General features: G+C 38.2%; 1 protein-coding gene across 1 annotated transcript in view; it reads left to right on the forward strand.

Annotated features, from left to right (window-relative positions):
* The window catches only part of CFAP47 (cilia and flagella associated protein 47), a 222767-nt gene that overhangs the window by 13048 nt on the left and 197465 nt on the right, over positions 1 to 12254 (forward strand). Inside the window, exons 4-10 of the mRNA XM_075538347.1 lie at positions 398 to 536; positions 3301 to 3529; positions 4144 to 4304; positions 6129 to 6256; positions 6525 to 6757; positions 10641 to 10830; positions 11940 to 12153. Coding sequence (XP_075394462.1) covers positions 398 to 536; positions 3301 to 3529; positions 4144 to 4304; positions 6129 to 6256; positions 6525 to 6757; positions 10641 to 10830; positions 11940 to 12153 — 1294 coding nt within the window. The remainder of the gene's footprint in view (positions 1 to 397; positions 537 to 3300; positions 3530 to 4143; positions 4305 to 6128; positions 6257 to 6524; positions 6758 to 10640; positions 10831 to 11939; positions 12154 to 12254) is intronic.

Below are 12254 nucleotides of genomic sequence, written 5' to 3' on the forward strand. Positions count from 1 at the left end.
CTATGAGGATTAAATGTGATGTACGGTATGCAAAATCCTCTGGATACACAACTCAACCTTCCTAGACTTCAAATTCCTTATTTGTAAAATGGAAATAAATGATCAATCCTATCTAACAGAATTGCTATGAGGATTAAATGGTGTACAGTATGCAAAAGTCTTAACATAAATGTCTGAATCAGCGAGTATACAGTATTTTTTTAACTACTCATTTTGGTTGAGGCTTAACCTGAAGCTCAGGATTGTTGAATGACAACAGATACTAATCTTAAAATCTGAGCCGTGTTTCTTCATCCACAGTGGACTTTATGACCTGTTTTGTTTATCTGTTCCCTGCCAAGGGTGCGAATATAACATTATAAGGACCTAAATATAAATCTGTTCTTATTCCCGTTAGGTACGTTTTATCTAGAGTATACTGGTGGATTTCCCATTCTTGTTTCACCACTGCGTGGTACTGTAAAACCTCAATCATCAGTGCCTATCAAAATAGAGTTCTGTGCCGATAAGCCACTTACTATAAATGAGGTAGCAAGGTGAGTGCATACTACATATCATGTTTCTTGTTCACTGTTCAGTTGTGCCTTTTATGTTCTGTTTTACCAGCATGCTAGCTATTTGTTCCTTTATTCAGAAGTAATTCACAGATGCCCTTCTACTCACCAAGAACTAGAGACTGGAACATGGTAAGTAGTAGAGGATGACGTGTAGGTACACATAGGAGGGACTTACTACGGACTGAGATGAAAGTTGAATCAAAGACTCATTGACAAGAAGGATTAGGCAGGCAAGAGAGTTGTCGTGGTGTTGATAGTGTTGTGTATTTGTCCCTCTTGTGTGAAGGAGGAGGTGAATGTTGGTGAATGAAGTGAGTTTTGGTGATCCTATTGAGTGGTATTTGGGAACAATTTTAAGTTCAGGTAGAAGCAATGGAGTCCTGAGATGATTTTAAGATAGAAGTATTTTAATTCTTTTTTGGGTGCCATTGGGTCATCTGCTGTAGTGACCCTATGTCAAACAGAACAAAACACAATGAAGTGCCATCTTCATAAAAAATTGTTATGTTTGAGCCTGTTGTTGCAGCTGGTGTCCATGCCTCTCATAGATGGTCTTCTCCTTTTTAGCTGTGCCCCTCTAGTTGACTAAGCATCGTGTCCTCTTTTGCCTCCTGATAACATGTCTAAGAAATGTGAGATGAAATCTTTCCATCCTCACTTTTATGAGACATGCTGCCTGTACTCCTTCCAAGATAGATGTGTTTGTTCTGGCGGTCCATGATGCTTACAGCATTCTGCACCAGCACCCCCGTTCAAATGCATCAATTCGTAGGCAGCCTTGCTTACTCATTGGGCAACTCTCTCATGGACAGGAGGCGATTGAAAATGCCATGGCTTAGGTCAGCACCTTAGTCTTCAAAGTGACATCTTTATCTTTAGTGCTTTTAAAGGGTTCTTGTGCAACGGAGCTGTCCAGTGTAATGAATCACCTGATTTCTTGACTACTGCTTTATTGTGATGACAGGAGAGTCGCAAGACATTTTTGGTAAAAGATGGAAATGTCTTTCTTTGATTGCACTTTAGAAAAGGCATGCTAGTAGCAGTGTACAAAACATGTGAGCAAATAGTGGGCAAGTTGATACGGGAAACGACTAGTTATAGTATACTCATACTAAGAAGCGTGAGTGAAGTAAAGAAGGACTGAGGGAATGACGGGATTGATAAAATGGATCAAATTGAGCAAGTTGGATACATGTATTAGAGGCAGATTTCACGAGGTTTTCGGTCTGAGTTTAGAAAAGAAAACAGGAGGGACTCCTGTTGCAAAAGTCTTTTAAAATTCAGTTTTTGTGGTTGGAATTGATTTACCTTTCAGAACCCGGGTAGAATTGGTTACTGGCTATTAGATTTACATGTCGGCAGCCCCAGAAAGAACGGTCTTCTAACTATATTGAGTTGAAGGGCCATTGGTGCCTAAGTGGCAGATGAAGCATGAAAGTGATTAGACTGGCTCTAAGAAAAGAAGTGACGCACCAACATCCATGGCGTATACAGAAGGCCTACACCCAAGATGAATGAAAAAAGATGGGCTTGAATGAGTTCACAGGAAAACTAGAGAAAATAAGGAGTCAAGGCAGAGAAGGGAGGAAAGATCGGGAAGGTGATGCTCTCGATGATGACCAAGGCTGCAGTGTAAGAAAAGGACTCTGTGGATAGGTGTGCAGGAGTTTGTTACTTGTGGTATCTCGTGGAGCTAGCTTAAAAACTATTGCAGTTATGCCTTTGCCCAGAGAGGAATAATTGTAGGGGGAGGACTTCCAAAAGAAGATTGGAACTATTCTGGAAAGTTCAGTTGCATGGGGGAGATAGTCATTTAAGCCAAGACAGGGAGTTTTGCTGCTACATTAGTCTGTAAAAAGCCCTACCTAGGTTAAGTTCTCAGCTGCTAGCCTAAAGGTAGACCGTTTGAAGCTACCAGCTGCTCCCAGGAAGAAAAGACTTGCTCCCATTACGATTACCAACAACCAAACTCACTGCCATCAAGTCAGTGCTGACTCACAGTGACCTCCCAGGGTTTTCCGAGACTGTAACAATTTATAGGAGTAGAAAAAACAGTTTTGCTCCCCAGAAACCCTTGTGGGGGCATTATTCTCTCTCCCGTAGGGTCATTGTGAGTGAGAATTGACTTGATGGCACAGAACAAAAACAACAGCAACTTGAATTTGCAGGAAATTGGGAGTATGAGGTTGATTATTGGACCTGACATGGGATGAATTGGAAAGACTCTTAAACTAAAAACTGAAATGGAAATAATTACATAAGTAATTCCAACTAACTCTATTATTTATGAAATAATTTGTGATAGGGACACAAGACTGAAGTCTTTCAAAAGTCAGTTCAGGAGACTTATTTCAGTCATTGTTTTGGGGACACAATGAGTAAGACTGTATGTGTGTCATTCTGTGGTATAAGATCAGGTAAAAGGAAAGGACATCAGGAAGAAGGAAAGTGCTCTCACATTGTGAAATGTTAGTTACAGTGAAATCTGTGAGAGCCAGAACTGCACAGGGTTGCCAGCCTTACCCCCAACTTTTTTCCGCTCTTGACAATGAGCAGCCTCCCTACTTGTATGAATGGAAAAATTGAGTTTTTTTTCTCTAACAAGCTTCATCCTAAATTCTGTTCTGACCTTATGGTATAATATGATTTTTTTAGTTTGTCTAATCAGATGTTTAACAACAAAAAGCATACACATTTCCAATTAAAATATATTTGAATCTATACTTATTTTAATGTCTTGTAGAGTAAGTATGCAAGGTCGCTCAGATGTCATTTTGACTATCAAAGCTGATGTGGTTGAGCAGATAATTGAACTGCTAAATATGAGCGCTGACAGAAGGATCGAGTGTATCCGGTTTGGGTCCGTTTTCTTCGGCACATCTAGAATCGAACATGCCCTTTTGTATAACAATAGTCCAGAAGCGATCAATTGGGTGGCTATCATGCAAGATGATGCTGTTGGAGAAGAACTGGTGAGTAAATTCTTCAGCAAGACAAAATCAAGGAGTATGTTTTGAAATAGAGTATTTAAGACCTACTAGTGACCAGCAAAAGGAGTCTGGTGACACAGAAGGATAAGGGAGGGGCTGCTAAGCAGAAGACCAGTGTTTCTAACCCACTAGCTGCTCCGTAGGTGAAAGGTGACGCCATCTATTTCCATAAAGATGGACATCCTCAGAAACCTTGTGGAGCAGTTCTGCTGTTTGAATCACAATTACTTCTTGGGTGGTGGGTGTGGTTTTAATAACCTACAAACTATTTTCTTATGTGAAATATGTTTTAAAATAGGCAGGTTTATTTCATATTTTCCCACAAGTAACCTGAATATCCTAGTAAATTCAATGACCACTTCATTAAATTACCATTGAGAGTAATAAATAGTTGATGGGGATTTCGGTTCTCATTAGTTTTTCAAGTTGATGATGTGCCTCGGTCCCATTTGTGTGTGTCACTTCCAAGACCTGTAGATTTTTCTGTACCTTATAGACTCTGAAATGTCAGTAACTATTTTATAATCCACATTTGAAACATGTTGTACTACTTAAGTTTTGCCTTACTCCTATTTATTTCTGATTTTATGTTACAGGGAACAAATGTTCGCCAAAGAACTGATATTGCTTTAAACAACCTTACCTACATACCAAAAGCAAAAGCTGCAGATTTGACATCCTTTATTTCCTGTATTCCTAATGAAGGCTTTTTATCACCTTATGAAAAGATTGAAATTACATTATGTTTTAGCCCAAAGTAAGCAGCACTTTATCCAATTTTGATGCTCATTATTAATAGAAAGCATATTGATGATACAGTTATCAAATTGACTCTAACACTATTTTAGTAAAATTTGTCAGAAGGCATAAATAAGAAAAAATATGAATATTTATAAACCAGTTGATAACACCTGTAATATTTCTAAATATGTCTCCAAATGTTTTGTACTAGATTACAATTCTCGCCAGAATTCAGAGAAATCAGGTTGTGGACATGGAAATTTTGGGTTGTGGTGAGAATCCAGTTTAAACAACCAAGACCTTATTCTTCAAAGGTTACTTATGAGACGTTTAATGCCAAAGAGGTGGAGAGTACCTGCCAGGGCAATGTGCTTAGTGATTGAGGGCCAGAGGCTGGAATCAGGCACACTTGCCTTCAGAAATGCAAATGCAAACATATGACTCATAATGTAGTGTGCTTAGTTTGGTTACTTACTGTGAAAATATACTTAGAAAATGTCCTTTAATTGGAAGATAGAGGTTGCGATAGAGGTCGCAGTTGCACATTGGTAGTTTTCCATGTTTGGCAATAACTGACCCAAGTAAAAGTTAGAGGTCTATGTGTTATAGACTTCTATTTGTTGCAAAGGGGTCAATTGGTAACATCATTCACTTGTGTCTTAGTGTAAGGAGTATCATGCTGCATGAAGCCAGGGGAAAGTTTCTGAGTTACAGTCTTGGAAAGCCACAGGGGCAGTACAGTTCAATCCTGTCCTATAAGGTTACTATGAGTCGGAATATACTTGATGGCAGTGAATGTGGTGTTTTGAATGCATCAAACAGTAGTTCTACTTGCACAATTTACCATCATCCTATCCATTCTAACCTTATGAGACCCATGTGCCAGGGTGCTTACACTGCCTTACATTCTTAGATAATAGTGGGTGGACTTCAGTGAGCTTGCACAGTTTCATTTAGTACACAGCTCTGAGCTCTCCAATATTCCTCTCATGCCAGGGCATTACTTTATTTACAATGCTAGCATAGACCCTCAGAGGCTGAATATAATTTAAAGTCCCAGTTAAATACTTTTGAACATGGTGTTTTCAGTTGTCTCCAATTTGCCCAAACAGCCTTTTGCAGTTATTTAAGTATCCGTGGAAAATAAAAGCTAGCCTTTGAGTAAGACAGGTCAGGTTAACCAGTGAACCGGCCTGAGGCAAATCCCTTATGGGTCTTAGGCCCTGGTTCTATTCTTTCAGGTCGTCTTTCCTTCTCTAAGCAGATTTGAGTGTTGGAACATGGCTAGAAATATGTACACTGAGGAACAGAGATATGTAACAGATTATATATAAATATATATATGTATGTATATATAAAATTTGTAATCACAATAGAAGTAAAAGAGGCTACTGTGGAGGTTCCAGCAGATTCTTCCAATAGCAGCAAACTGTGCCTGGAACAGAAGCCCTCATACCAAAAGTGACATTTGCGTTCTAAAAGATTTAGCTGGAAAAAGATAAGGCTCTTTGCTCCTGTGAAGACTTAACAGCCTAGGAAACCCACAGGGTCAGTACAATAATAGGGTTGTTATGAATTGAACTTGACTCAGTGGCAGTGAGTTTGGTTGTTTTTGTTTTATTCTTTGTAGAATTAATATATGTGAGATCACAATTCTCTTGTGAATCTTTATATAAATGTATTTTTAGGAGGTTTACTTTTAATGGTTTTTGTTGGGCAAGTTCCTTCATTTATGCAGTAATTTTGGAAAAGATGTGACAGCGTTACTCGTATTTCCTAACTGTTGTCTTCTGACAGGTATCCCTTTTCCTGTAAAATTAACTGTGGTGAATTTTTACAGATTAGTTGACGATGGCAAAGTGGATATTGATGCATCGCACCGACAAGACTACGCCCTGTTCCTGAGATTTGAGTCTATAGGAAGTAAAGACAGTTCTTTGAAAGATTATGACAATGAAATGAACAAAAGTAAGTGGGAAATTAATACAATACCCTAATATACAACCACTGAAATTCTTTACAATATGAACATGAATATTACAGAGGAAATTTAAACAATACAGTGTGTGATTATTGAATAGAATGAAAATGTATCCCTACTCAAGACACCTTAAAATTCCGTGTGTGGCTTGTTAGTAATGATGTCAAGCATAGACTTATTGACTTAATAGTTTTGCTGGTTGAGACCTACAACTTCCGGTTAGCACCCTAAATACAGTTATTCTTGTTTTCACAGACCAACTCTTTCAGAGACTGGAATTAGCCGTGACAGGCTCAGGACTGCCTGTGTTACTACAGTTTGATCCAAAGACCCTTAATTTTGCACCATGTGTCATGGGAGAACACTCAGAAATCCTCTGTGTAATGCAGAATCAATCCCAGTCACTCCCCGTGATATATCGCTTTCAACGAACAGCGCATTTTAAAATTGATCCTGAAAAGGGTAAGATTGATGAAGGATGTATCCAGGTAAGATAATTATTTATTGCTTTTATATTGATTAAATATTTAAAATACTATTCAGAAGATAACTATTCAGAAGATTATTCCCACTCATGTTTATAATTCATATCTTTTCTGTGGTGAAGTTATCCATACTTTTCTATTGACACTCAGAAAAAATCCATAATTCTATGCCATCTTGGAGGGAAAAAGCCTGAATTCCCACCCCCACCCTGAACTCTGGGCACACATACTCAAGATTGCACTGCAGGTGGCCCATCATGAAATTTGAATGTGAAGTTCAGAGATGAAACAAAGGATAGGATTCATCCTGTGAGCTAGAGTTGATGGTGGTTTTGACAGTGGATCTGTATTGTCATGGCCTGGATTTCCAAGTTTTTTTTATTAAATCTTTGAGTCCTCCACAATCCTACCAATAAACTTTCTGTTTAAGATATCTTAAACTTTTCTGTTTAAGATAACTAGAGTAGGTTTCCATTGTTTTCAACCATGAATACTTGATGGTGCCTTCAAAACTTGCAATAAAATTGGGCTAGCTACAACTAGTACAATTTTGAAGTGCTGAAAGCAAACTATCTTGTTCTTTCTTTCATTTTCTTTCTCCCCTTTTCTTTATTCCTATGTATCTGTTTAAAACACCATTTTGTAATAGACATAAGGATTTTGATAAAATTATCAGTAAGGTAGAAGATAGGAATATTGAAGAGTACTATTACAGCAGAGACAACAGCATAGCCAAAAATATGTTTGGAGAGCCTATGGACTATGCAGGGATTAGTCAAAGTCTTTGATTTGAGCTTACTCTACTGAATATGCAGTGATGTCATTGGAAATAGAGTCAGGAGGTTATAGGATCAAGATCAGATTGTGGAGGATCTTGGAAGGAAAGAGTTTGGACTGAGTTTAGTAATCCTTTGGAATGTACTAAAATATTATGAGTGGCCTTTTAGGTAGGATTGATTGGATGAAAATAAATTAAAGCAGAAACTGAATTGGCTCTGTTTTATAAACATATGAAAATGCATTAACAATGAGATCTCTTTGATAGTGAATTTTCATAGACTATAGTGAATTTCTGTCTTCAAGGACCCAGCAAACCAAACCAAACCAAACCAAACCAAACCAACTCATTACCATTGAGTCAATTCTGACTCATAGAGACCCTATAGGAAAAAGTACAACTGATTCTGTGCAGTTGCAAGGCAATAAATCTGTACAGGGACAGAAAGCTTCATCTTTCTCCAACAGAGTGGTTAATTCAGTGGTTCTCAATCTTCCTAATGCTACTACCCTTCAATATATTTGCTCATGTTGTGGTGAGCTGCCAACCATGAAATTATTTTCATTGCTACTTCATAACTGTAATTTTGCTACTGTTATGAATTGGGTGACCCCTGTGAAAGGGTTATTTGACCACCAAAGAGGTCGTGACCCACAGGTTGAGAACCACTGGGCTAGTTGGATCAAACTGCTACCCTTGTAGTTAATAACCAACTCATAACGCTACACTACCAGAGCTACCTGAAAGGACTACAGATGAGAATAAAATATAATTGATAGAAATATCTTAGCTTAAAAAATTGAGTGAGAATTATTTTTATAATTGAGTTTACCAGATTTAAAGACTGAGAGGAAGGATTCATGTGTAAGTTAGTTAGTAAGGAAATGCCCCTAGGGGATATTGATAAGGGAGCCTGATGGATGTGATTGGGAAAGGGTAGAGAAGGAAATCAAAAAAGTATGTGTTCTCAGATAAAAGACCCACCCAATCAAAAACTAAACCAACTGCTGTTAAAGTTGTTCCATCTCATAGCAACTTTGTAGGACAGAGTAGAACTGCCCCCATAGAGTTTCCAAAGTTGTGAGTATGTTAACGGCCTGTCCCATCTTTCTCTCATGGAGCTGAAGCATGCAGGACAACTCAGGGCATATGAGTTACAGCTCAGAGATATTCAGACTCGAGGCAAAGGAGTAGGTCTTTCACATTCTTTACCTGCCTAAGATCTTTTGGTTTGTGTTCATCTACTAACCTAAAGGTGGGATGTTCCAATCAATCTAGTAGCAATGAGGAAGAAGTCTGCTTACATAAAGATTACAGCCAAGAATGCTGAATAGAAAAGTTCTACTTTATAACATGTGACACTGCCAGAGCTGGAAAGTAGATTGCTTTTGCGATGTTGCTTTTGTGGTTTACTTGAGAAGCATTGAGATTTACTTGAGAAGCATTAATGACACTGGAAAGTAAAAGTTTATATAGATAAAAAACCCTTCTAAGATTTTTCTTGAGTATGTATGCTGGCCCGTACATGTGTGTGGATTTCTAGATACCTTGGGATAGGTCAGACTTTTTCAGATACCCTATGGATTTCTTGTTCCCCAGGTTTGCTTTTTCTTTCTTTCTTCCTCCTTCCCTCCCTCCCTTTTTTCTTTCTTTTTCCTTTGTTATCTACTATTTTAAATCTGTGACTATCTTGCGCCTCAGGCTGTTTTTTATGGGGGGGGGGAGAATTCCTCTGATGTTCAGCAATTACCATGGCTTTATTATTTCATTAAAACTCCAGAGAGAGGGCTGTTTACACAGGGAGTTCTGTAACAAGTCAGATAAAAATCAACCTCCAAAATTAGTGTTTCATTTAGCTGCCAGACAACACAGGGATGAGATGAAGCTAGTGGAGCACTATGCCTAGTCTGCTTCCTCCCTTGAGTGCTATGTTAGTCTGGGTGGACTAGAGAAACAAATTCATAGACACTCATATGTGTGTAAGAGAGAACTTTATATCAAAGAGCAATTGTTCATTAAGAAAGCATCCTAGCCTAGTCCAGATCAAGTCCATAAATCTGATATGACCCCATACTCCATAAATTCTTCTTTCAACTTATACAGCCATGCGATGATGCCGAATGCAGGAAGATCACAGGCCAGTGGGTGGAAATTCTTGTGGATCCAGTGATGGTAGAAGCATCTCAGTGCTGGTGTGGGTCTCCATGTGGCTCTTCCAGCTCCAGGGTTCTGGCCCTATTACTGTAGCTCCATGTGGCTTGTCAGCACGAGTGTCTCTCAAGGAGAGTATGTGTGTCCCACTTCCAATGAGCTATTTATCTCCTTAGTGCCTCCAAATGAGGTCATCGAGCTGCGACCTAATTGACAGGCTAAACTCCACCCCTTCACTCTTACGTCTCAAGTTGACACCAGATTATGTAACTGGCACAAGTGCCATAATAATGGTTGTCACTGCCATAAGTGAAGACTTGTTTTCTAAGTCTACTGTGGAACTGGGGAGAGGCCCAGGGAATTGTTGTAGATATAATCAAGTTCATTCTGACACCAAGAGGCCTCATGAGGCAGGAATACTCTTCCATACGGTTTTCTAGGTGATAGTGTAAACGGAATCTGCTCACTATGGCATTCTCCCACAGCGACTGTGGTTTGTTAACAGTGGAACACTTAACTGGTGCACCACCCAGGTTCCTTCAGGTGGGGGTTAAGGAAATCAGAACACTGCAAAGCTTGCTGTTACAGGGATTCAGTCCATTTTTCTTCAATAAGTACTCCTCATATTTTGTAAGCCTTTAATTACTTTACAGGTATATGAAAAAGCTGATTTTGACACTTTGGCCAGTGTTCTTTCCTTTTAGGGAGAAGTCAGTTTTTGGAGTTCCTTACTCCACCTCTCTAGAAAAATGTAAAAGGCCATTGTTATTCTTTTTTATTGAAGTACTTTTCAGCCCTGGATTTTTTAAAAGTCAGTGCTGTAGATGCTTTTTCTAAAATACTTTATCTCCAGGATAATATAGCTTTCGTTGACAGTTTGAAAACATTGATTTCAAATTTGCTTTGTTTTCCCTAGTAATATTATATTATTGCTTACTTTTCCTCCTCCTCTTTTAGAACGTCACCTGTTCATTTACTCCACGCCACATTGGAAGCTTCCAAGTGAAACAAACCATCGAGATTATTGGTTTAGTGGCCGATAAATCCTTACAAACTCTGTCTATGAAACCTTTTCATTATATACACTTAGACTTCACCAGCGTCTGCAAGCCTCGCAATAAGAGAGTTTTGATGAAAGTTAATCCAGGTATGCTCATTAGATTTAATAGACAATTGTCTTCATATACGAAACAAGACAATTACTATATGATAGTATATTAAAAGCAGCCTGATCCTGTGGTTCTCACCTTTTTAATGTGCATTGAAATCACTTGGAAACTTATTAAAATATGAATTATTGCCCCATATCTCTGCACTGGTGATTAAGTAACTGTGTGGTGGGGCCAGTAGTATTCATTACTGACAAGTTTCCAGAAGAAGCTGATGTTCTAAATATCACATTCTAAGTCTCAAATTCTGAATGCTACTGGTCTGTTGTCTGAAGGTGAGTGGGTTCTGACTGATAGTGACCCCGTATGACAGAGGAGAACTACCTTGTAGAGTTTTCTAGGCTGCGGTCTATATGGGTGATGATCACCTGACTTCTCTATTGAAGCCCCAGGGGGCCTCTAACCACCCTTTGGCTAAAGCTGGACTCTTCACTACACTACCAGACTTGCTCCATATAGGTCTAGTCAACCATAAAAGTAACAAAATATTGTCATTTGTTTTATTTTTTCTACTTTTTGTTTTTGTCTATAATATCGTTGTATTTTACACGATGCCACTTTTAAAACATTGTTGCAAAAACATAGATTTAATATTTGTCAATGATACAGACCAGTGACACCGATTGCATTGATTATATTGTGCAGCCACCATTGATATCTGTTGTCAAATGTTTCACGCTTATAAGCAGAAATTCAATGTTTCTTTATCTTTATGCTATTTCACTTCCTCTTCAATTATCTCTTATACATTGAACCATAAGCTATTGCTGAAATTCATCTCTTTCAAACTCTAAATATCGGTTTCCCTTGGCCAATCTAATTCTTCAAGTCCCTTTGTAATTTGTGTTTGCCAGCATTATGCAGCTAAATTATAAGAAATTCTGTTCTATAGAGAACCATTTTAACTTAAAGCATTGCATTTAATCAGTACATGTACTTATTTAGAGCCTAAGCATTTAATTTATAAGCCAATTTGCATGCTTTTAAATTATTATTAATAAAATAATTATTAAATAGTACATGAATTTTGGTTGGAAAGAGAAATTCAAAAAGCTATCTGAAAACTTAATATTCCGTTCTACAAAAGGTATATCTCCATTGGTCAGCAATCCAACAGGGCAATTTGTGATTGAAGATTTTGCAAAACGCAAAGACTTTGCTCCTGTTGCGATGCTTCAGTCATGTAAGACGAATCTTCATACGCATCAGGCAAATAAAGATGCAGTAAAGAATGCGCTTATAGCCTTTCCCAATGATCGAGCTGCAAGTATCAGACCTGGAGAACCATACAAAGATTTCAGGTATCATAAAATAGTCAATAATTAAAATTCCTAACATTCAAAAGGAAGACATGCATGGTTTGCAGAAGTCTAATCATATCTGCTTTACCAAATTAATAGTG

Source organism: Tenrec ecaudatus, chromosome X (genome assembly GCF_050624435.1).
Source record: "Tenrec ecaudatus isolate mTenEca1 chromosome X, mTenEca1.hap1, whole genome shotgun sequence".
NCBI lineage: Eukaryota > Metazoa > Chordata > Mammalia > Afrosoricida > Tenrecidae > Tenrec > Tenrec ecaudatus.